The sequence below is a fragment of the Gobius niger genome (assembly GCF_951799975.1).
Source record: "Gobius niger genome assembly, chromosome: 1".
Classification (NCBI taxonomy): domain Eukaryota; kingdom Metazoa; phylum Chordata; class Actinopteri; order Gobiiformes; family Gobiidae; genus Gobius; species Gobius niger.
Genome location: NC_136852.1, coordinates 51,257,900 through 51,273,016, shown reverse-complemented (window position 1 = coordinate 51,273,016; position 15,117 = coordinate 51,257,900). Strand labels below are relative to the sequence as shown.

Here is a 15,117-nt window from a genome sequence, read left to right as displayed (position 1 = left end):
CATCACTGTTTGAACAAGTACACATATTGGTGAATCCAGAGTCATTTATTTGCCTCCTCCTAGTCTAGACGTGAGGTACAGTTTCCAGAATGCTCTACTTTGCAGTTCGTTGTAGTTGAAAGGTTTCCGAGTAATTTCAAGGGGAAAGAAAACAAGCTGTCTTTATGTGTTTATTTGAGCTAATATTTCCTTTGGGGCCCTGTGTTAGTCCCAGTGTAACTGATGTAATATTCCATAAAAAATAGCATTTGGGCCATGCTAAAGCCTCAGGGATTGTCGTCAGCAAGGGCTATGTGGTCTGATTTGGAAATTCCTGACAACAACTGTGGAAAAACTTTGGAGAATTTAACATGATTTGTTAGGTACTGGTCTTCATAAGCATTACTGGCATTAGAACTGAAGGCCTTCATTGATTTTATTAACCTACATTCCAAGCCAGGTTTCACAGCACAGTCATAGTAAACTGTGGGAATTAGCTGAGCTTTTGATCCCCTGCTTTTATATATATATATATAGGTTTAACATGACCGGTCATTTGTCAGGCTATAAGGATTAATATGGCCGTTATGGTTTTATGAATAGGTTTTCATGCATCATTTTCTCAATGCACCCCTGACTTAACTTAAAAGTTCTGATCATGGTTTTGCCACCTTAATCTGGGTATTTTTCTGTCTAAATAAATAGATGAACTTAAAGCTAAGAAACTTGTTTACCTTAAAAAATCCTGATGATTGGAGGGTCTCCCCCTGGTGTGTCTGGCCAGAAAACCACACTTGCAACTTGACTGCCACCGGACCGGAGCACCAATACACACTAATGGAATCACGAAGAAGAAGCTAACAGGCTAATAGGCAAAACTAACTGCGGGCTAGCGCCACTTTAAACAGTATTTACAGCCAAGTTTGAGTGAAAAAAAAAAAAATTCCATTGTGTTATTGGATGTACAATATCCTTCTCTCCCTTCGCCTTTTCTGTCAGTATAACATTAAATTGCACAGCGACAACGCAACAAAAAAATTACGATCAGTTTTGTTGGACTTAGCTTTCAAGTGAGGCATTACCCTGGCCCAGCAACCAGTCCAGAAGGTTTGGGTAATGTCAAACTGTAGAAAGTGTGCTTGGTTAGGGCGGGGGGTAACAGGTTGCTATAATCTCAGAAAACTGGACTGGACAAAAGATGGCACGACCACAGGAGGTCAGTAAAGGAGCATTAGATGAATAACAAAAAGAACCAGGTTTTGGTCCCGTCTCACTCAGGACTGTAAAACCTGCCGTAATCAGGAGAAAAACTATTTACTTCCTCCATGTCACTAAAAGGAAAAGTACTTTCCATGTACTTTCCAAAGCAGTATGTCGACAGTCATAATGTGTATGAGGTTGGATGTGCCCGTAATCCCAGCTGGCTTTTTAACTCATCCTCGATGAGCAATTATCATTTTAGGGACGAACAGGAAGGGAAAGTGCAAGTGTCTCCCCTCATCAGGACAGAGGGAGGTTGAGCAGGAGTGCGTCTGACAAGCCAGTAACGCCTCATTGTCCCTGATCTCAAGTTTCATAAATTTCCTGGGCTCTCGTTAAAAGGACGTGCTGCCGCTGTCACCGGGCGCTAACTCGTTATCTCCTCGACGCCGTAAAACGCTCTAATTAACATTCAACAACTGTAACCGATCCAGCATTTCTGCTCTTTAGCCACTAATTGTCACGCCATTGTGCTTGCTCATAAGTAGGTCTTTTGTGTTTCTGCGTGTGGGTACACATTTCATCTGTTCATTCCGATTGTTGTAAAAGGTGACGTTTAGCGGAGCTTTTAAGTGACGAGTGTTTGCTCAGTGTTCGCTCCTTTGGAGAGAGTCAGGACTTGGTCAAAAATTTTACTGAAGAGATTTTCCGCTTTTGCTAACGGCTTAACGGGTTTGTAAATGATGGCTTTTTCAATAGATGCTTTTAGCAGAATACTCGTGGGTAAAGCAACCTGTGTTTTTACTGTTGAAGGGCGCTTTGGAGGCCCATTTGTCAAAACCACAATTACTGTAATTAAAAATTTCAAGGCATTGCCCGCCTGTGGTTGTAAGGACATAGCCCGTAGAGTTATTAAACCCGGCAGCGTTCCTCTCTTAGGCATGCATGAGCACCCCTTTTAAATAATATCCTGCATTGCCTCAATTAAAACTCTCAGTGGATGTATGAATTGCTGTTAGTAATGCTATCCGCCTGTGGAGAGAAGTGGTGCAGACCTTTTTTGGATCGGTGAGGTAGTTGCCGGTGTCAAGTCCATTTTAGGAGGAAATGTTTTTGTTTCCCTCAAGCTGCTCTGGTCTGACCTTACGAGAGCAGCAGCCATCACAACAAGACCTTATGAATAATTAGTCTGGGTCAACTGATACTCTGCAGCTCCTCCAACCGCTGTCGTCTGCTCTGCCAAAAGCCAATGAGCTGTGTACAATTCTGCTCAACTGAATCAATTGACACGGCTCTTGTTATACCAAAAGTAACCGACGAGATGTAAGTTAATACAGGAGCCATCCCAGGGGCCAAGTGCGAAACAGTAGAAGGGTTGTTACATTAGCGGTCCGCCTCGGTGGTCTGTCACAGATATGCAGTCACCTGTTCTTAATCTGTGTGTGTGTGCGCTCCGAGTCTCATTCCCCCGGGGATTAGGGTGAATGCCAGGGTTCGATTACAGAGTGCCAAGACACCAGCAGCAGGACAAACAAAACCAAATGGCTGCATTGTGTTTCTCGGCTAGTTTCATGTTGCGGTCACAGGACGGATCATGCAAATGTCTGGGAATTCAGACTGGATCCAGCCATAGAGTGCTGGAAGATGGACTTAAACAGCATTTTTTTTTAGAGTGGTCAGTCAGGATCCAAAATGAAAGATCTATCCTGACGTTGACTCTGCTGTGATGTGTTTGTTTTCAGCTTCCCCATATCAAGGACAAGGGGTTCTTGCTGGGCTTTAGTGATGTACCATTGACCTTTTTATTGGTCCCATCTACATTTATTCTAAAGAGCTACTCTGGACTTGTTTACTAGCCTCTTGTCAAATGTATTGTGAGTATGAGTATCACCTCTGGTTTATAGTTTAGCGTTATGCCTGTTGATTTGGCAGAAATGAGCCTTGTTTTTCAGTCCTCAAAGTGATTTTTATTGATCTTTTCTTCTGATTTGTTAATCAGTCATTGGAACACGGGGAGATAATATAAGTTTCACTAATATAAGTGTCTTTGTATAGGATAAGAAAGGGTATGGTTGTTGTTGTTATGGCCAGACAAGAACATAAATGTTGAAGTTCAGGAGTAGACACATGGAGAGGAGCATTATAAAACTATATATCTGTAAAACTATCAACCTTCAGTAAATTATTTCATTTTCAGTGGTTTAGAACACTCCCACATCCAAACTTCTTTTCCCGTTAATCACAATGTTTTGATCAAACAATTTGTCTGTGTTTAAAAAGAAATCGCTTCAGTTTGTGTTGGGTTGTGGCTTTACCCCATATATAGATAACCTGTTCCTTTAGCAACTCACAGCAGTCGCTGAGGTTTTTTATGTTTGCACAAAAGGCACATAGGCTGTGGTTTCTCTCACATTTTTACAACGGCTCACCGCCAACGAAACTGCTATAGCAGCAGAGTTCGAAAGCCCCACTTGCCTCTCTCCACTTCCTGCTGGAGTTGTTACTGTCTCTCAAAATATCAATTATTCACCACTCGGCTGACATTCAAAAGTGAAAGAACTTGTGTTTTATTTATTATATTTTTTCCGAGCTAAAAACATGTCCAGTCAGTCGAGCTGCTGTGCTCGGATTATGATTGACAGCGAGTTGACTATTGGCAGTTCAAGAGTTCCAGTGTAGAATTGGATTCTTTACATCCAGACACAGTAGGTCACAATGAAATGTGGTCTTTGTGAGGCTGGGTGATACGGCAAAGTAAATAAAAATACATTTCTTAAATCTTGATCTTCAATTCTTTTTTCGTTCTTTTTTTTAATAGAAAATAATACCAACATTGCGTAAGATGGTTAATGAACATAGACAAGATGGGCCTTTTAAATAAACATCAGCTTAGGGAGTGATTACTTGAGATTCCAGTATCATTTTACTCCAAACACCAAACCAGGTGCAGTTACGGCCACAGAACTGAACATCTGACAAGTAAAAAGCCCCATGACGATAATTGAGATTGACCTAATGTTTTGAGTAATTACACAGCCCAGATTCTCTGCTCAGCTCTAAGCGTGGATACTTTTATGATGTTACAAAAAAGTGCAGTGAAAGATAAGATGATACTTTATTGATCTCACAGAAAGACTTAGGTGACTCTTTATGATGACCTACAACAGAAAGAGCTGCTGTTGTATGTTTAGACTGTAGTTGCAGTCCACTGTTAATTTCCACTGTTTTATGCTTATTGTTATGTCATGTTATGTCATTTCCCTTTTTTTAACTTAAAACGGCAGACCACACTCCGGTAGACGTCACACTGCAACTTCCATGAAGTTATTCTGAATTTTAGCTTAATAGATAAATTTTAGTCTGGACACTTTCATCAAACTTGCTCTGATTCTGTGATCAAACTCACTTTTCCGGTATGTGTCTTTTCATGAATTTAGTTTTTGCACTGCATAACATCTTAAAAGCTAGAGATATTTCCAAGACATACTTTTGGCTATACAAAAACACTATGTCTCTGGTGTCTAAAGAAGTTGTAAGACCTTTAATCAGTTTCAAAGCCATTTCTACTTCAAAAAGGACACTTTTGATAGAGAATCAAGTTATTGTCAGCTGATATATAAGGAAAACACCAGGGCTTGCCTTGCAGGAAATTGCCTTTCTGTGGCGATAATTTATTTATTACATATGAAATCTCACACTAACCGCACTTAACCACTGGGCATAGAGAAAAGATCCCAACTTTAAGATGATTATAGAAAGATAATGCTTCAAAAGACCTTTCATAAGCAGCAAAGAAGACTTTGTTGTTCCACAGCTTGTCCTGAGGAAGATGGTAAACACAAAGTAGGCAAAGTGTCATCATATGGCTTTTTTATTGGATTGTTAAAGATAGATCTAATTTTAATTCGGTCTAATTCGAAGAACACTATCCCCCATTGAGCGCGGGTGTCTTATGACCAACTTGACGTCCTTCTCTCAACAGTCTTGTGCTTTTACTCTGCCATTTCTTAGGAGAGCCCAAGTGCTGAAACGGGACAACTCGACAAGCGGCCTGCACTCGATGCTCAGTTCATGAACTCCTCCAGGCTCCGCCCCTTCCTTCTTTCTTTCTTTCTTTCCTTCTTTCTTTTGCCTCCTGGAAGCACAACTATATTAGTATCTCCCAGAGAAACGCCAGGAGAGTCTGCTGCCTCTGTTTACGGCCTATTCAATCACTCTAAGCACTAGTGGCAGACTGATTTTCTTGGAAGCGCATTTGCCACGATCCCCCCCTGGCTCCTTATATGCAAGGTATTTATCAAATGAAAATTTTTAGAACTGCCTGACGCGCTTACTTTACTAGCCCTTTTGCTCGTTCTGGGGCTGGTAAAACGTTGAAATATATGCGCGGCGGTCTCAAATGAACATAAAAATATCCCTGAATGCCTTGAGATTTACACTCTTGTCATAGCGGAGTGGTTACTTTTACGGCACTGTTGCTCCGGCTACAACATCACAGCCTTACCGTGTTCTACCAGTAAATACGGGGCCATTTGTTTTGATTTACAGCGTTTCTGAGGGTTTGGTTGTAGTCTCTTGCACTGTTAGGAACTGACTCGTAAAATGCCATTGTAGCAACGCTTTAACTAACATCTTAAGCAAAGAATGTAAGCAATTTGTTTTTGTTCTTCTTTGCAAATGTCCCAAAAATAAACACAAATCCAGGACTGATCGTCTGCAGCCCTGCCTAACACTGTGGTATGAATTAAAATGTTGTTTCTTTGGATAATAGTTCATTCTAGTGGACTAATATCTGGCAACATAGCTATAACCCAGGAGTTTGGATATTAACATGGCCTAAAGGGTGACAGGGCTCAGCTCTGATTGACAACTGTTGTCTCGTCGAATACTTTGCATGTTTAACTGCAGGTTCAGTCTGACCCCTTAGTGTCAAAGGTCATAGGTCAAAGCCATGAACTTTCCATTGCTTATGGTTAACAGCAGCTCATGCAGGCATTTTAAATAGTTGTAATATTCACAGTCTGCCGTGTTTTGTGGTTAGTATCAGCTTAGTGCTACATCTACATTGTGAATCTGTTGTATACAGCAGTGGTTCTCGACTAGTACGGCGTCGGGACCCACAATCACCCTGGAATGACAAGCCGCGACGCAAATACAACTTAGACTTGTAAAGTATAATGTGAAATATTGTATTTTCCTCAAAAAAGAGTTGTATTGTAACAGACTCAATGAGTAATACTGTAGATAGATGGCATCCCTGGATTCGCCCATATATGGTCATGTTTGAAGCAGTTGAGGGGGAAAACAAAGAGGAGAAAAAACTTTCTATAATTACTCCAAAACTACTTTAACAAATGCTGAATTATGAATATAGTTTCTTACCCAATAAAGATGCACATGGAGAGGAGCAAAGTGGTTCAACAGCCCATAATTACATAAATAATGGAGCTAATGCTAACATGATGCTTCATGCTAACGCTAGCTACGACTGTCGTTTTTTTCGACTGAACAATCTGTCTGTATCTATACTTTTTCTGTACATAAATATTAAAATAAATGTTTTCTGGGGAAGGCTCGTGACCCACTGAAAACGGTTCTGCAACCCACTTTTGGGTCCCAATCCGCCAGTTGAGAACCACTGATATACAGTACAGTAGCAGCTGGGAATTTAGTTTGGTTTTGGCTAAATCATGTCCTTCATGTTGTATTGATAAGTGGGATATAATTAGTTTTGTCCTGTATAATGTAAGAGCAGATATTTTGGAAAATGTGTGTGTGTGTGTGTGTGTGTGTGTGTGTGTGTGTGTGTGTGTGTGTGTGTGTGTGTGTGTGTGTGTGTGTGTGTGTGTGTGTGTGTGTGTGTGTGTGTGTGTGTGTGTGTGTGTGTGTGTGTGTGTGTGTGTGTGTGTGTGTGTGTGTGTGTGTGTGTGTGTGTGTGTGTGTGTGTGTGTGTGTGATTTATATCTAGTTCTAAAGCCTTTTTGTTGATCATGAACTAGCAGATTAGTTGCTGTTGTTAAACTACCGTGACACTGTTCTCTGAAACATCTTATAAATGAATACCTGTGAAGAAGTGGAATTTCAGAAATGTAAAACTAACAATTTAAAATTCATGAACAAATCCAATCTGTAATCTTATCCTAGTTTGGCTTTGTATCGATAAATAAACCCCCAGATTGATCTTTTGACTACTATGCTGGAAGTGTAGGGTTTATTTCATGTTTAATAAGTTGTAGTCATTATTAAACCAGGAGAGATTTCAGGTACAGCCTGTATTTAGCTTGTATTAACCAATGTTTGACCCTAGCTTCATCATGCCATAGAACTGAGACTCCAGAAACAGCAATTAATAATAAAACTATCATCACATGTTCCTAATGGATGTCTGGTGAACTGAACGCGGGCATGTTTTAATCATGTTTTTGTCTACCTCCCACTGAGAGAGTTCGTCAGTCTGTTTACCCAGAATCCCCCTGTGTGACGAGGAGCATTCACTCGTCCGCCATGTTTAAACTGCTGACAGGATTAACTTGGCTAAAGACTTAATGCACATCCACAGTCCACCCCTGCACTGTTTGCTGTTTCCAGACCCGCATATTGCCCGGCCATTTTAAGTCTCTCCGGGCTCCTGAGGCCTTCTCATAGCTTCCTCCTTCCTTGTCCTCATTTTGCCTGAATTAATTGAGTTCTCATTTTTGTACGAAAGCTCACTGGAGGCTTGTGTGAATGGAGAGGAGATAGACTGGTGAAAAAAGACAGAGAAGAGGACTTGGAGTAGCCGTAGGGGCTGGGATGTCTCTGTAGTACGCAGTCACTAGCTACTTGAGGGACACTAAGCCTCCTCTCCGATGGCTTATATCTTTATCCTGTGAACATTCGCCCCAAAGGGAAAACCGAAGACTGGTGGTCGGGGTCAGGCAGATGTGCTCCTCACGCTTAACTCAAGAGACTCCCGCCTAATCTAAGCGCTTAATGTTAATACAGCTTATGGCCAAATTGTCCCATTAGAATTCAACTCAACTCATTAACTGGCAATGTGCGTTGGCTCGGAGAGAGGATAGCATTTAAATGTGATTTCAAATCTAAAGGTGAGAGAGACCAAGACAGAGCAGCCGGCTGTCATCAAAAGAACTGGAGATAGTTTTGGTGGAACATTTCCTTGGGTGCATTGTTGGTGAAGTGGTGTGCCTAAGGTTACAACTGTGGTATGTTAATAAGTGGAGATGAAACTGGCAACCTTCAACGTTAATGCTCAAACTTCGAAGGCCGAGCCATCCAATGACAACTACACCAAGTTATGAATTGTGCCACAAATAAGATATAAAACTATTAAAGCACTGACCGAAGGTGCAGTGCGTACAATAAATTGGTGACATTGTGATGACGAGCTTAACAAAATGAAGGTTTAAGTGTTGTTTGGGCTCGCGATCAGTGATAATCTGCATCAATATAATATTTTTTTGTGTGTCTTTGTTAAGCATCAAGCATCACTCACAGACATTATGGCTGCAAGATTGATTCCCAGGCGGTTTGGAGCCTTTTTGTGGAGTTTGCAGTTTTCTCCCAATGTCTGCAGTTTCTCTATCAACCTAAAACATACACTGTTGGCATATCCTCTTGCTAGGTGCTCTATGAACTTAAGGTCCTATGTCATCAGAGGGTTAAGGAGACATTACAAAGGGCCTATCTCACCAGCCTAGAGACTAGTTGGAGACAAGTTGGAAACTAGAGTTGCCGCTGGTCACAGACATGTCTCCGAGATGACCCCAGACAATAAGGCCAGGTCCAGGTCTCGGTGAAAACAAACAGGTTCAATTTCAGCTGTGGCAATGTTGCAAACACTATTTGTTGTCCTCAACCCGTGAGACGTTTCTGTGAGATCTTTCTGTTTTGACTGGTATCCAACAGGTCTCTGGAACATTGCGTCACAGAAACATCTCACAGGTTGAGGACAACAAATAGTGTTGGCAACACAACTGCTTAAGACCGCGTAGACCTCTCGGGGACCATGCAGTGACCTCTCGGGGACCATGCAGTGACCTCTCGGGGACCATGCAGTGACCTCTCGGGGACCATGCAGTGACCTTTTGGAGGCAATGCATTGACCTCTCTGACTTTTTCAAATGTCCATGCAGTCTCCGCTGAAATCAAACATGTTCGTTTTCACCAAGACTACATGGAGACTCGTCTTATCTCCAGGGGACGTCGGCAACATCTCCGTGACCAGCGGCAACTCGAGTCTCCAATTAGTCAACAACTAGTCTCCAGGCCGGTGAGATAGGCCCTTAGATCAGGAGATGGGTACATAGCCGCTCTCTGGTTGACAAAGTACTTTTTAAGCAGGCCGTACTTCGTGATCAAAGTAAATGCTGTTCAAATGTGATATATACCTTTGTTATCCCTCTTATTGGAATTAGAAAGGAAACACATTAAAGAATTTGCAAGCAAATGCAGAACACACAGACCTGATATGCACCCACAACCTCTACCTTGGCTTGAACCCTTTCAATTATGAAGCATTACAACTTCTTCTATTGCAATATTCATGCAGAGCCAGATCGCGTCTTCACTTGTCTTCGGTTGCTGTAAGTTGAGATAAACACTTGCAGAGTTGTTGCAGCCAATCGCCTGCCTCCATCGCTCAATGTCACTGCCTCAGTCACTCAATAATTCAAAGCTTGGCGGTAATGAGCTCCCTGCAGGGCCTGTCCCACAGGAGCCTCCCCACTGCGCCCCCACTGTAATGTAGTTATATCTCATGTCAGCTTTCAAATCAATTACATTTCTATCTGATGCCGATGTAATTGCGCCTGATTGGGATTTTGGCACGACAGCCAAGCGTGTGGTTCCCAAACTCCAGCCAGTCAAAACAGGAAGCTCCGTCAAATGAAACTGTTTTTCATCCTGATTGAGGCGGCTTGCATGATAAGCACAACTGTAATTATGATAATAATAACAATAGCAATCTGTGTTTTCTCAGCTTTGTTGTTTTTCCTCTCGTTCTCCAGATGAAAATTTGCCCCGAGGATTATAAGCAACTGTTGTTTCACCCAAGATGCAAAAGCTGATTTCATTGTTGGAAACGTGTGTAATTTAGCAAACTAAAGGCACAGCACATTGCCTTTGCTATAGCTTTATATTTCTTTGATTTCTGCCTTATGTAACCACTTACTGCTCTAGGAACTGCAGCAGTGGTTATGTAAGAAATAAAATCAAACCTGTAGCAATGGAATGACAGGCTATCCTAAATTTGGATAGATGACCTTAGCTGACCTTTGCTGTCTTCCTGCATTATGGATGGAGAGATGGATGGACACATCAAGAGAGTGCATTGTTATATGAAAGGAGGCACCCCTGTAAAGCAGAGATATGGAGATTGATGAGCGCCCGATGCTGTGGTTAGGTGCATCAGCAGCTAAATGGTGATGAATAGTGTCTGCTGTCAGTGGCTCTGAGTATAACGGACACAGTGAAAGTGCTTGGCTCATCCATAAACAGAGGACACAGGTTGTGTCTATGGCAGATGAGAAAACGGCACAAGGAGAATCTCCCAATCTGTCTTTGTGTCCTCGCTTCATCATCCTATGTTCTTTTATATCCCGGCTGTTGGCGTGCCTGCCCTTTAAATCTCTTCTCTTGCATTACTCTCTCTTTAAGGTCCTGTATCTCTCTCCCACACTGTCTTTTGTGTTAACAGCCTTTCATTCTTGTGTGGTGGGGGAGCCACTGGGTGCACATCTACAATCTTGCCTTTCATTTCATGGCTTGTGGAAATGGATGTTTTACTGCCTTCATTAAGGCGTGCAGCCGTCAGCAGCGTGTTTTCCCTCTGAAGTTTAGCTCCATGAACCTCGCCATTAGAGGACATTATGGCCCCAGATTTCAGGGCACAGAGGAACACTGTATAATTTGATTAGTGTTATTAATCAAGTGGAATAACGTCTTTCGCCTCCGTCAGCGTCTACTCCTCCTTTGTGCCTTTTCACTTCAGATGCTCCTCAGCTTCCTTTTCCTCCGCCCTTTATTTCTGTGCACCGCTCTGTCGACTGCTGCAACACACCAGCAGTCAAAGTGACAAAAGCCCTTACGCCTTCTGTTTAAAAACAATGATTTACCACTTGTTTTTACCTCCCCTTTAACAGCCCCCCACCCCACGGCCAGCCTTCTTTAAGCCCAGGACATAAATCAATTGAGATGAAAGTTCCATAATTGTGCTTGCTGGGAGGGATTTGAGCAAAATTGCACTATGAATTTTTTAAAGGGAATTTTTACTAGCTGTTCAGCAAGACTTGGGCAGCGAAGGAAGGTGAGGCCACAAGGATTTATGGGCCTGGATTCTTCATTACTGAAGTAATTTTCCTGCAAATGATAGTGCAGCACCCTGGAGGGGGGAGCTGGCCGCCTGGGAGAGCACAAACCTGCTTAATCTCTCGTGGAGAGAGAGCAGCTCATGCACTAATATCATGTGTAAGGGACTGAGGCTCCATTTGTTCACTTCTGCAGCGGCAGAGTATGTGTGATTCATAGTAATTGATTGCTCACATTTGTTCCAGCAGTGGCTATACACTTTGATTTCATTTAAATTGCTATAACAGTTTTAAAACACACTCTGGGGTCATTTGAGCAATTTTCTATATAAAATATATGCATGTGCTTATTTTTTCCATCATGTTTTGTCATTGTTTCTTAGCTTTTCTTACCTTTAGTTTTATAATACCACTTAAAATAACATTTGCCAAATGTCAACTGTATATCTTATTGCATACGTACATACGATTTGTTATGTTTACTCAAGATTAAATCCTGAAGACTTTTTCTCATTTGTCACCCTGATATATATACATATATATATATATATATATATATATATATATATATATATATATATATATATTTATTTATTTATTTATTTATTTTTCTTATAATTGAATGCCCCTGTTCTCCAATATGGCTGATGTTCTGTCTCCATCTCTTTAGGTGCAGCCTGCAGCAGTGGCTCTCCTCAAGGTTAGTGCATCCACATTGCCAGGTCTCATTCTGTATCCTGTCTGCAGTCCACTCAATTTTACAGCTCAGTAGCTTGAGAAGCAGAGTGGCTAAATCTGCTGAAAGACGTAAAAAGAGAGAGTGGGGGGAAGGAAGATAAGAGCTGAATTATTGTGCAGCCTGTCATCAGCTGGAGTGGATCCTAGCCCCAGCACACTAACTACTCAAGACAATTAGTCACTTCTCACTAGGCCAGACACTAGACTCACTTGAGGGCCAAAAGCAGCAGAGAGGATGGCAAAGCCACTGCTGCGGTTAAGCACTGCAGTGTGAAAATATCTCCTGGGACACAGAGGTAACTTAAGGTTGAGCTCCAACCTTGACTGGAGGCATGTTCTTAGGCCTAAGATAAAACTGGACAGCTAGAAGTATGTGCACCTCATAAATACAGCGGAACGTGAAATCAATTTTTTCAGCCATAACTTTTACGATTAATTTGTTGTGGTTTGATGTCATGCTCAGACTTTTGCAGTTTGAAGCCAAACAAACAGAGTTTGTGTCAGTAGATTGCATCTGTGGATCTGTGATGGTTTAGAGATGATCCCAAGCCCTGAGCGTGGTCCAGAACTAAAGTGAAGCATGACGAAGGTGGGTGGTGCATGGCGGATCACTCCGGAGGGCAGAGAGAGAAAAGTTTGTCCTGGGCGCTCTGTGGAGACACAGCGTGACCAATGGAGGTGAAGGGGATGAATAAGGCCATTCACAAGGCCTAATGAAAGCCCTCCTGCTGGCCCTGAATGAGGGTGGGCCCATCTGCACCACATAGGCGTGCACAAACCAGTGACCTCGAAAATTACCCAGGAAGCACTTTGGGACAGTTGCCCCAGCAACAAGCTGGAGTTTGCCCGGTAACCATGCGCTTCAATCAGTTCCTGGCAGCTTTTTACACAGAGCAAAGTTTTCTCTCCATTCAAAGAACTCCGTGTGAAATTGACTTCGAGGGACGCCCTTTTTTTTCTTTTTGAAGGAGCTGGGACTGATCTCTCATGTGAAAGTGTCTAGAGCTCAGCAGCTTTAGGAAAGTGGTTTATGCTATTTTATCTCCACCTACAAAAGACCTGTTTGTGTAGCCATACATCTAAATCAATATACTTATCTTAGAATCAGTTTCCTTCATTATTATATATTCCTGATAAACAGAGCTTCCCTTAACCTCCTCAGATGGGGAGGTTGACTTTACAGGCATATTCAAGGATGCTCTCAGTGTAATATATTCAGACTTGATGAGCCTGAGGCGTGCAGGTCATTGAAGTTCCATTCCCGTCTCCTTTGCCTCTCAGAACTTTCCACAGCGTGAAATGACAATCCACCTCTGCACGCATCTCCCACGTCAAAAAGTAATGAGATTGTGCTGCTGGAAATATCACTACAAAGCATCAGTCCTGCACTCAGGTTCTGACTACACCTTCAAACGCCGATGTCTGCCTCCCCCTGCCTGCCAGCTCGCTCGCCTCGCCTCGCCCGCTGCACGGGAAACGAACAAAAACAATCCGAATCAGAGGCTGGGTAACGGCAAGGGAAGCGCCCCACGTGGAGACAAACGCACACGCCGGGACTCTTTCATCCTGAGAGTGATTAGCCTTCCGAAACGTTTTAAACAGCAATGCTTCTGAGCGGCAAACGAAGCCGGTCCGCGGAGGAGTGGCAGGGAGATGCACCTGGGAAGCTTGAACGATCGAGTCTCTAATTGTGGCATCCCTTGTTAGACCACTGTAACTTTTTTTTCTTTTCTTTTTTACCGGCTTCGCTTTGGTTTCTTTCTCCTGTCAGATCCACCACCAAAGACATCAAGGAAACAAAGCCAGCTCCTTAGGATTTACTTCTCGCCTCCATCTGCCTATTACTTTGTGCATAAACAGACGCAATTAACCGCGCTAAACGGCCACTGATGCTGGCTTAATCTGACCAAAACAGCAGGATGTGGTCTCCATGCCCCATTAAACCCGGAATACGTAATGCATTCCAGACTAATTGTCAGGCGCTCTTACTTTTCACCTGCCTTCCTCTTATGTTAAATGAAATATTACCGGCAAGCGTCTAGAAATAAAGCTGTGAAGATGTTCTTTCTTAGCTGGAAGTCATGTCGAAGTTGTTTGAGTCATATCAGAGCAGCACGATCTCAAGGAAAGAAAAAAAAAAAAAAAAAAAAAGGGAAAGAACTTTCTGCAAGCTCCTCTGTTCAGCTTCTTGTTAGTTTGTTGTTGACAGTTTGAAGACTCACAAGCTCTTCCGTGCTGTAGGCATCTATCGGCGCCCGCGTGGGGAGCGAAAGCCCCAGCTCATAAAAATCAGTATTATAACAACATTAATTGATGCTGCTGAGTGCCATATGCGGCGCCATATGGATAAGCTGCCCCAGAGGCTCGCCATAATAGACAGCCCGCAGTGGCGCACACGACTTGGCACATTTACAAACAAGGGATGTCCCATTAATATCCGCCATGGAGGCTGAGCAGGAGACAGTGGGAGTGGAATGGGGCATAGGGGAGAGAAGTGAGAGAACAAAAATAGAAGTTAGCTTGTGTGGTCGCGCGTATGCCGGGTTCAGGGAAGGATTCACGCCCCTCCGTTGATTTCCTCTGTCGTTAATGTTGGATGTACGATACAGGGAAGCGCTCTGTCCGCCCAACAGTCGCCCTCGGACGCTTCAGCGGGTCAGGTGATTCACAGCGTTGCGACAAAGGCAAGCGTGAACCAGCTGTGTTTAGCCTCTAATGATTGTGCACCTGTTATTTACTGCCGCTGTCCACTGTGTCTTCTGCATGGCTGCCCTGGGGCACGAGGGGGTGATGGGTGGGGGGTGTACTGTATGTGGCACTTTATATATTATCCAAGCTAATTGGTGTGCGCCCAAGTGCAATTTGATGAAGTCAATGTTATGTCATACCGGCT

At 42.8% G+C, this 15,117-nt stretch overlaps 1 protein-coding gene across 11 annotated transcripts in view; it reads left to right on the top strand.

Annotated features, from left to right (window-relative positions):
- The window catches only part of fbrsl1 (fibrosin-like 1), a 334,971-nt gene that overhangs the window by 197,996 nt on the left and 121,858 nt on the right, over positions 1 to 15,117 (top strand). For 9 of the 11 annotated variants that reach the window (XM_079566905.1, XM_079566904.1, XM_079566909.1 and 6 more), the window contains one exon: positions 12,157 to 12,186. The exons of the other annotated variants lie outside the window; for them this stretch is intronic. In XM_079566905.1, coding sequence (XP_079423031.1) covers positions 12,157 to 12,186 — 30 coding nt within the window. The remainder of the gene's footprint in view (positions 1 to 12,156; positions 12,187 to 15,117) is intronic. 11 annotated transcript variants of the gene reach the window in all.